This window comes from Oryzias melastigma, linkage group LG6, assembly GCF_002922805.2.
Source record: "Oryzias melastigma strain HK-1 linkage group LG6, ASM292280v2, whole genome shotgun sequence".
In the NCBI taxonomy this organism is placed as follows: domain Eukaryota; kingdom Metazoa; phylum Chordata; class Actinopteri; order Beloniformes; family Adrianichthyidae; genus Oryzias; species Oryzias melastigma.
The window spans coordinates 30,538,354-30,547,522 of record NC_050517.1 but is presented as its reverse complement, the minus strand read 5'-3'; the positions used below and the strand labels follow the sequence as shown (position 1 = coordinate 30,547,522).

General features: G+C 35.8%; 2 protein-coding genes across 2 annotated transcripts in view; both read left to right on the top strand.

Moving 5' to 3' along the window:
* Positions 1-1,937, top strand: part of e2f4 (E2F transcription factor 4) — a 13,542-nt gene extending 11,605 nt beyond the window's left edge. The window contains exons 10-11 of the mRNA XM_024281703.2: positions 832-876; positions 986-1,937. Of these exons, the coding sequence (XP_024137471.1) occupies positions 832-876; positions 986-1,101 (161 nt within the window). The 3' untranslated portion in view covers positions 1,102-1,937. The remainder of the gene's footprint in view (positions 1-831; positions 877-985) is intronic.
* Positions 1,938-5,196: 3,259 nt separating this feature from the next.
* Positions 5,197-9,169, top strand: part of elmo3 (engulfment and cell motility 3) — a 32,702-nt gene continuing 28,729 nt past the window's right edge. The window contains exon 1 of the mRNA XM_024281711.2: positions 5,197-5,443. The gene's annotated coding sequence lies outside the window, so the exon portion shown is untranslated. The remainder of the gene's footprint in view (positions 5,444-9,169) is intronic.

Here is a 9,169-nt window from a genome sequence, read left to right as displayed (position 1 = left end):
ATTTTGGAGGAAGTTCTGTCCATGAAGATCTTCACTTCCTCGGATCAGAACCATACGGCTGGACATCACCCAGATTGATGGATGTTTTAGTGAAGATTTATGCTAGAGAGACACAGAGCTATCATAATCAGGGGTGGAGCTACATAAGACACGCCCCCTCAGAAGAGATGAGAGGCTTCAGATCAACATGAAAAATTGCTTTTTAAGACATTTAGGTTGTGGAATTTTGGTTAAAAACGTCATAATCATATTTAACCCTTCCGCTCTCTTTGGGTCCTGATGACTCCGCCCACATATTGATGTGATTCCTTCCATGACAAATGTGGACAAAGATGGACAGGATTTTATGTCTGTCATGGACATTAGTGAAACTCACAACTCAAAGATAAATAAAGTTCAGCTCACTGTCTGTGGGTCCAGATGACCCACTTTAATGGAAACAAGCCAACGAGAGTAGACGGGTTAACACACTACTGGGAACATTTCGGTCATAGGAAAGTTTAAAATTTCAAACATTTTTAGAAAAATAAGTCCTGGATTATGAAATAAAAAACAAAGATGTAATTGTGATCAAAGATTTATACAAGTTTGTCAAAGTGAATGGATTTTGTACGGGAGTTTGGCAGATTGAAGAGATTTATTGACGAGGTTTACAGCCAATCAGGTTGCAGAACACGATACCCTATAAAATAAGATAAAAATCATGAAAAACGGCACTAAAAATATGTGAAACAGCAAAACTGCAAAAGAGAAGTGGGATTTAGTGAAGAAATGCTCTATATTTTCATTTAGTACAGAGCAGTAACAGCTGTTTGTTTGTTTGTCCAACAGAAATCATGAGTGGAGATTTGTTAGAGGACCTGATGTCATCAGAAGGTACACTTTAACATATTTATGGATGTTAGACAATATTATCTGAATGTCCAGGGTTGTGATGGTCTTCATCCCGACTGACTCCGCCTCTTTTCTCCTGTTTCGCCCTCAGTGTTCTCCCCCCTCCTCCGTCTGTCCCCTCCACCCAGCGACCACGACTACATCTACAACCTGGACGAGACGGAAGGCCTTTGTGACCTCTTCGACGTGCCTATCCTTAACCTCTGACCCCGCCCATCACTTTTACCTAAACTCTCACTTTCGCCCCACCCTGGATGAAAAGAGAGAGAGCACACCTGTCTGCAGCAGCAGCTGGCTGCGCAGACGTGCAGGCGAGACGTTCACCTGCGGGGTGTTTTTTTAAAGAAAGTCAAAATTCTATTTTTGTGTATAAAACAGTTTGTATCAAGAGGTCAGAGGTCACGAGTCCCAACACGCCGGTAAAATATGCACTGTCCTTATGTACATAGAGAATATTTATATTTTGTAATAAAAGCTGACATCACTATTGTTTGATAACAGATTTAAACCGTAATTATACTTTTCAAACAAGGAAAAAATGAATAAAATGACCACACTCACGTAATTATGATCTTTTTATGACGGGAGGAGGAAAACTCCTCGTTTTTAATCGAAGGGAAGTTCAGAGGAACATTTAGGATTTTTACATCATAAAAATCTCCTTTACATTCTGGATACACTATGAAAGTCTGGAAATCTTTTTAACCCTTTAACGTCAGAGCTACAGTGTTCTTTGGTTTAATGTCATTTTTAAATAGTAACACGATAATTCCAGTAGATTGGGAAATCTACTGGAATTATCGTGTTAACAGTTGAAAAGTTACGTCAAAGTTTTGGTTTAAGTATCACTGGCGACGCCTCAGGTGTTAAAGGGTTAAACCAAAATGAGGTCAGATGTCAACAAACGGGACTCAGATCTGTGGTTCGGGGGTCAAAGTGGGGTCACTGAACACAACACCAAACAAAAAATGTCATTTTAAAGGAAATATTACACATTTGAGAAAATAAAACTGTAATTTGAAAAAAAAGAAACTTGAAATAAATATTGAAAATTTGAATCAAAGATGCCAAATAGAAAAAGTGGTTTGTAACAAACAGCTTTTTTTAAATTTTGATTTTATCTTTTCACTTTTTGTCCTCTTTGCTTCAGTCCTCAATTTATAATTTAAATTCAAAATTTTGGTTTTGTTCTTTTTCTACTTTTTTCTGTCTTACAAATGTTCAATACTTGTTTTTTGTTCAAATGTACAATCTGGTTTTTGCTTCACTTGAAGCTGATCATGGTTTGACCCCATAGAGAAGAAAGAATTCAACATTTAGACTCAATCTGAAATGAATTCTGAGGTCCGATTTGGATCAGCTTAAAGTACCGTATTTTCTGGAGTACAAGTCACATTTTCATTTTTTCATAGTTTATCCAGGGGTACGACTTATACTCAGGAGTGACTTATTTGTGTTTTTTTTAGGCGTAAATAGGTTCAAATATTTATTTTCCCAGTAAACACCGGTTGTCTTTTAGCGGTGTTTCCTCTAACAACCTCTAGAGGGCGCTGCATCTGAGTATTAGTATTTCCTATTGACCGCAGCAGAAGAAGAAGTCTCGTCCAAAACAAACATGGGAGAGAATCGGATTGTTTTCCTCTTTAACTTTAATATGTTCTTATTAAAGATTAGTATTTTTGTATTTGTTTTATTTATTTTTTATTTTAGTTATGCTGGACTTGGTGGATTTGTTTTGTTTAGGTTGTTTTCTCCCAAAAGATCAACCTATTCATGGTTTTCTTGTTCTTGATTAGACATGTTTTGCTCCTACGACTTAGACCCCAGAAAATACGGTAAATGTAAAAATCTGATTGTAAATTTGAAAAAAAAGTTTTAAAGTTTTAAACTCCAAAGTATTCATTTAAAGCTTAAAAGAATTATAGAAAATTTGAAAAAAATTACATTGTAAACTTGAAAGAAATGTATTGAAAAAGTTCTGTTTTCAGGGTTCCAAAGCTCCGCCCCCTCACAAAAATAGGATCAGATCAGCAGCGAAAACTGAAAGCAAAGAGGAGGAAACCAAAAAAAGTTAGAAACAAATAAACTTTTTATTCTCTTTTTTTCTTTTCCTAAATTTTCAATAATTCTTTCAATTTTCTTTTTTTTTAATACAGTTTTATTTTTTAAATTTTCCTAATTCCATCAAGTTTTTAATCTGCACTTTTGAGTATCAAACTTTTTCAATTTTTTCCCAAATTTACATTCTGGTTTTTCACTCACTGAAGGATCCAAATTGACCCCATAGAATTCTTCCATGTTTAAAGCAAACGTTGATATAAAGCTGGACTTTTGGATTCCTCAAACTTTTGTTCTTTCATTAATGAACTCCAGACAAATGGTTTGTCATAAAGCCTCTGTTAATAATATACACCATTTTATTGGTTTTAAATGTTGCTCCTACAGTAAATGTTACTTTCAAAGATGTTTTTCTGTATATGTGGCTCAGTTTGTTTTCCGTCTCCTGTCCGTTCATGATGTGTAAATGTTCCCGACTCCTGTCTGCGTTGGGCGGCGAGGATCATTTCAGGATGGCGTTTGTTTGTTTTTTACAGAATCCGCTCTGACTGATGTCTCTGTATGTAAAGGATGTACTGTGTATATCACTCTCAAGCTTGTATAGAATAGCTTTTATTTTTTATACCTGCTAGATACGTTATTACATGATCGTTGCTACTAATTCGATGCTCTACTTTCAAGGTAAAGAAATGTTCTGATAAAACTTCCTGCCCCGCTAACGTGTCGCGTCTCATTGTTGCTCTTTTCGCCTCAGACTGGTTCCAGTTCATTAATAATGTCTATTTTTATCATTTCATTTTTAAAGAAAATTCAATCTATAACATTTATAAAACTTAACATACTTTTACTTGTAAACATGTAAACTTTGTCAAATTGTGGCTTTACATTTTAAAACATTTTCTGGACAAATATATAATCAAAATCAAATGATACGATCATAAATAGCCTGCTACGTATTGATTGATTTCCTTTTATTTTCAAATACAAAACAAAGTAGTTCAACTTCAAAAAAGAGAAAAAAATAAGAAAAAGAATAAAGTGCTTCAAAATGGGATTCGGTAGAAGAAAATTTTAAAGTCCTAATTTCATTTTATGTTCATCAAACATTTTTATATATTAAACTTAAGTATTCACAGAAACACAAAATAATGAAGAGAAAGGGTAAAAGTGCATCACAGTACCAAGTCTGACCTGTAATTAAGTTTTCACCACCAGATGGCGCAGTGAGATGAGCTGCAGACTTTCTCTGTTATTTCACATCCTCTCCCCACAGACATGCAGTTTTTCTTTTCTTTGTCAATATTCTTCTCTGGCTTCATAAATAATATACATTTTATTAGATTTTATCATATCTGTAACCTTTAGCTGTTTTTGTAAGTAAAATAAAACACTTTTGTGTTTATATTTAATTTTATGAATTATTCTTATGACTTGTTTTTGTAACTTCCATAATGACTGTGGGGTGGCTTTCCTGTACTTTAATACCATATTTACACAAAATAAAAATATACATGATATTACAATTGATAAAATGTTTAACCTTGCTTAGTATCCCTATACTTCTTGATATTTTGTGGGAAATTTTTAATTTATGGTCAATTACAATACCTGGTAATTTCATGTTATATCACTGTTTTCTTGGTATTCTTCTACACATTTATTTCTTGACATTCTTTTCTTATAAATTCTTTAAGATCGTAAAGAAACTTAATAAAAATAGCTTTAAATTCCCCAAACTGCTGATGTGTCACTCTCCCTCCCTCTGGAAGTGATTTGCCATCCAGTCAGAATAACAGCTGTTGCAGTTGGAGAGACTGACCAGCAGGGGTCGCCCGTGACCACACCCGCGAGAACCGGAAGCTAAAACAGACTCTTTTTAATTCTGGTTTATGTGAAGCGCGAGCGAGTTAATGACAGCATCAATGCGACTTTAGATGAACAGCAAACAGAAATTCTGACTATCTAACAGGAAATAGTGAGTAAAACCACTGTGAAAACTCTCCTTTTATTACTTCTAAATAAAATCCCCGTCCCAACTCAAGTGTTTCATTTTGATCTACTATCTCCTCCAATAAATAGTAATTCATCAAAGTTCAACATATTTATCTATGTTTGGTTGATATACTTTTAAAATATTCAAGACAGAACAATAATGTTTTGGCTTTAGGTCTTGAATTTTCAATGAATTAACTTTGCGTGTTTTATTATGGAAACCTCTTACCGGAAACAGAATTCTAAACCAGGAAATTGACGTGCAGACCTTCACAAATTGAGCCGAACGAGTCCAGCCAACCCGGAACTTTTTGGGTTACTTCATCATTGTCAAAAAGTAGTTTTTTTATTTTAGTTTTCTCAGAAGTTCGTCCGGAACATGATGTTGGCGGATTAGTTCAGTTTGTGCTGCGTCGACCAGAACAGAGAGCGACACAAATGTTTGCGGTGGTGAAAGCGGCGGTTCCTGCAGGACAGTAGCCTCGACTTCTCAACCCAGGTAGGTGGAGAGAAGAAGGGAAGCGGACTCACGGGTCCATCCCGTCACGGAGAGCTTCGCTGCTCTGTGCTGGTTTGGAGCCTAAAGTTTAGCTGTGAACCAGCAGCCTGTGAAACTGATTTATTTAGTCAGAATAAATAAACACTCACTTTACCGCAAAACCGCTCCGATGAGATAAAGGGAAGGTGTTTGAACTCCAATAAAAGTTCATTAACAGGAACGTTTGTGGGGTTTTCTGGGCGGCAGAGTTTGTATGAGTGTTTCTGTCAGGTCAGGAATTCCAGCCCCCCCAGCACAGACGGACTCGGGCTGGGAGGGGTTCGACCTGCTCTGTGTCTGCGGCTCAATCAACCTTTAAATCTGTGATTTTAAGTCAAACAAAGCAGACTCCTGAATCCGGTCATTTGTTTGATCAACTTTTAAAAGTGGATCTAATGTTTACTTTGACTTCCTGTATTCTTAATCTTTACAGATGCAGTTTTTAAAAATAAAATCTGCATTTTATACATTATATTTTCTTTTTGTTATATATTTTTGTGATATAAGGTGACAAAACAGCAAGCCGTGTCCTCAAAATCTATCAGATTTATCAACCTTTTGTAAGAAAAAACTCATTTAATCGTTTTTTGTTTGTTATTAAACCACAACAGCTTCAGATTAAACTGCAAACATGACAGAACGGGCTCCACTCCCATTTCCTGTGAGTCTGGACTCTTTATTATTGCATTTTTAATGCTGTAGAGTAAATGAATTGCTTTGTGGGGCCGTGCTCACGCTTGTATTGAAAGTGTCATACTACACTCATCACTTCTGTTAAAAATCAGTCTCACTTCAACTTCCACCTCAGTCCAACACAATCACACAAACGCCGCTCTGGAAGCGTGCTGCTGTTAGCGGAGGGCGAGGTTTCTGCCGAGCTCAGAAGCAGAAATATCATATTATAGGTGAAAAAAATCAGATTGAGCCGAAAAGGCTAAAAAAAAATGGGTTTATTGTTGGTGTCTGAAGCATCAGCCTTTCGGATTTACCCCAATAAAATCTGTACTTTTGGTGTTTTAACAAGTTTTGTGTAATTTTTCTGATGATATTAAGAACATTTAGCTAAAAATTGCATTGTGAGTATTTCTTTTTAATCAATTTATTGTAAATCAGGAGGAGATGAAAACATGCAGTTTGAGCCAGATGGTATTTGTGATGTAGAAACTGTTCTGGGCGGGGCCACGAGCTCTCTGCTCTGCTCCATTCTGATGGATCCATCTGCAGACTAATAGATCATCTTTGTTTTTCTCATCTGAGCTGGAATCTGGATCTAAAATGTTATGTTTTAGCTGTAAGCTCGCTGGAGAGCTTGTAAACAGAAAACTCTCAGAGGTCAACTTCTAAAATGTTTCTAAAACGTTTTAAGTTGATTAGTGAAATGTTGGATGAAGCCTTTAAATATATTCATGGGCTATGTTTTAATATTTTAGTCATTTTCAAAAAAATTGAGTTTAGCTAATATTTAAGCAACATGCTAATGTTTTTGGTTAATTTTTATCTACTGGAGTTTTTTAGGCTAATTCGGATTTTAGCTTCTATTTTAGCAACAGGCTAACATTTTTGACTGGTTTAATTTACTGAGTTATTTTAGGCTATTTAGAGTTTAGCTAGTATTTAAGCACCAAGCTAGCTTTTTGGCTAATATGACATTAAGTTTTTTTGGGCTAATTTGGAGTTTAGCTCAAATTTAAGCAATTAAAGTCAATTGTGTCACCATTTTCAGCAAAAAGCTTCAGCATCTTCAGCAACTACTTTCAACAAGAAGTTTTCACACTAACATTATCGTAGGTAATTCTATAGTTTAATCTATTTCTAATTCCAGAAACGAATAGGGGACAGAAGCTTCACGATTCATTAAAAGTTTGATAAACTATCATCTTCATTGTCTTTATTAGTTAGTTTAAAGCTAAAGATGTTAAGATGTGTGTTTACATCCACTTTACGCCTGACCCGATTAATCGACTAACCGTAAAAACTCATCAGTCGACTATTAAAATAATTGTTTGTGGCAGCTCTAGTCTAAAACTGAATAATCATAAATAAAAGACTTTACTTCAAAACTGGATCAAATTATGATCATATTCAGCTCTTTAAATGAAAATCCATTCTTTCTGTTCCCATAATGTATATTTTCATTTTCCATGTCAGTAATTTAAGAGGATTTTGTACCAAAAAAGTTCCAAAGTAAAACCATGTGCGGATGCTTGAAGTAGCAGCTTAAAGTGTTTGAGAAATTCCATCTCAAGCTGTGATCCATCAGGTGTTTCACAAGACGCGAGGCGTGTCCCGACAGGCTCTGATGAACCAACAAAGGACGCCTGAAGCCTAAAGCTGCTCCTCTAACCTCCGTTCTGTCGTTTCTTCTGTTCAGCAGGAGGATTCTCCCCGTGAATCCTGACCCACAAAAACGTTCAAACCCAAACATGTCCTGAAATCTGTCCCTTTAAAAAGCTTCAGTCATACATGCCCAAACCAGCTGTTTGTTACTGGCTCTCAGTCAAAGCTGTGCTGGTGTGTGCTGGCAGAACATCACGTTCATGAAGGTCTTACGACCGGAAGACCAGACGCTTTTTTTTAACGTTCTACTTCACTGTGGTTCCTTTAGCCTCAAAGATGAACTTGATGAAGAGGGACCTAAAAGGAAGTGAAATGTTGCTTCTGTATCAGAACATCCAGAACATTCAGAACCGAATCATCTGTGCTTTTTACAACCATGAATATCATCAAATTTTACTTCTAGTTTAAGCAGCTGAAGCTGATAGCTGAGCATGCTGAAGCTGATGGCATAAAACGCTGAAGCTGATGAATGAAAACGCTGAAGCTGATAGCTAAAAACGCTGAAGCTGATGAATGAAAACGCTGAAGCTGATGGCTGAAAACGCTGAACATGCTGAAGCTGATGAATGAAAACGCTGAAGCTGATGGCTGAAAACGCTGAACATGCTGAAGCTGATGGCTAAAAACGCTGAAGCTGATAGCTGAACATGCTGAAGGTGATGGCTGAAAATGCTGAAGCTGGTTGCTGAAATCACTTGAGCTGATAGCTGAAAAAGTTGAAGCTGATAGGTAAAAACACTGAAGCTGATGGCTTAAAACGCTGAAGCTGATAGCTGAAAATGATATAATAATAAAGATGAAGTTTATCCTGGTAACACCACAGAAGACCAAATACTTTATCTTCCTTTTATTTATAAAACACATCCACTTGTCACCACACTAAAAGTTGTTTAATGAATGTAATTGTTCATTAAAACTGAAACAGTATTTAGTTAAAAACGACTTGGAAAACAGATTAATCTCCAGGATTTGTATCAGTCAGACTTGTTGAACGATGCATAAATATCTGTGAAGGTTTAGTCTCTATGAATCAAAGGTCTGCAACCTTTACCACTAAAAGAGCCGTTTAGTTTAGTTTCTTTCAGACAGGAACCAACGAGAGCCACAAAATACCACTAAATCATTAAAAGAAGCACAATATTTATGCTTTTTGGGAAATGAAACATTTATTTATAAATGTAGCTTTCATTTATCTCAATAATTTAATTACAACAGTGTCTATATGTTTATACGTATTTATAACAGTTGTGACTTCTTTTACTTTTAACACACGAGTTCCTTTCAAAATAAAACCCACTCTGTGTCAAACATGTTTTTGTCTTTAGGATTCTGATGTTTCATCATCATTTT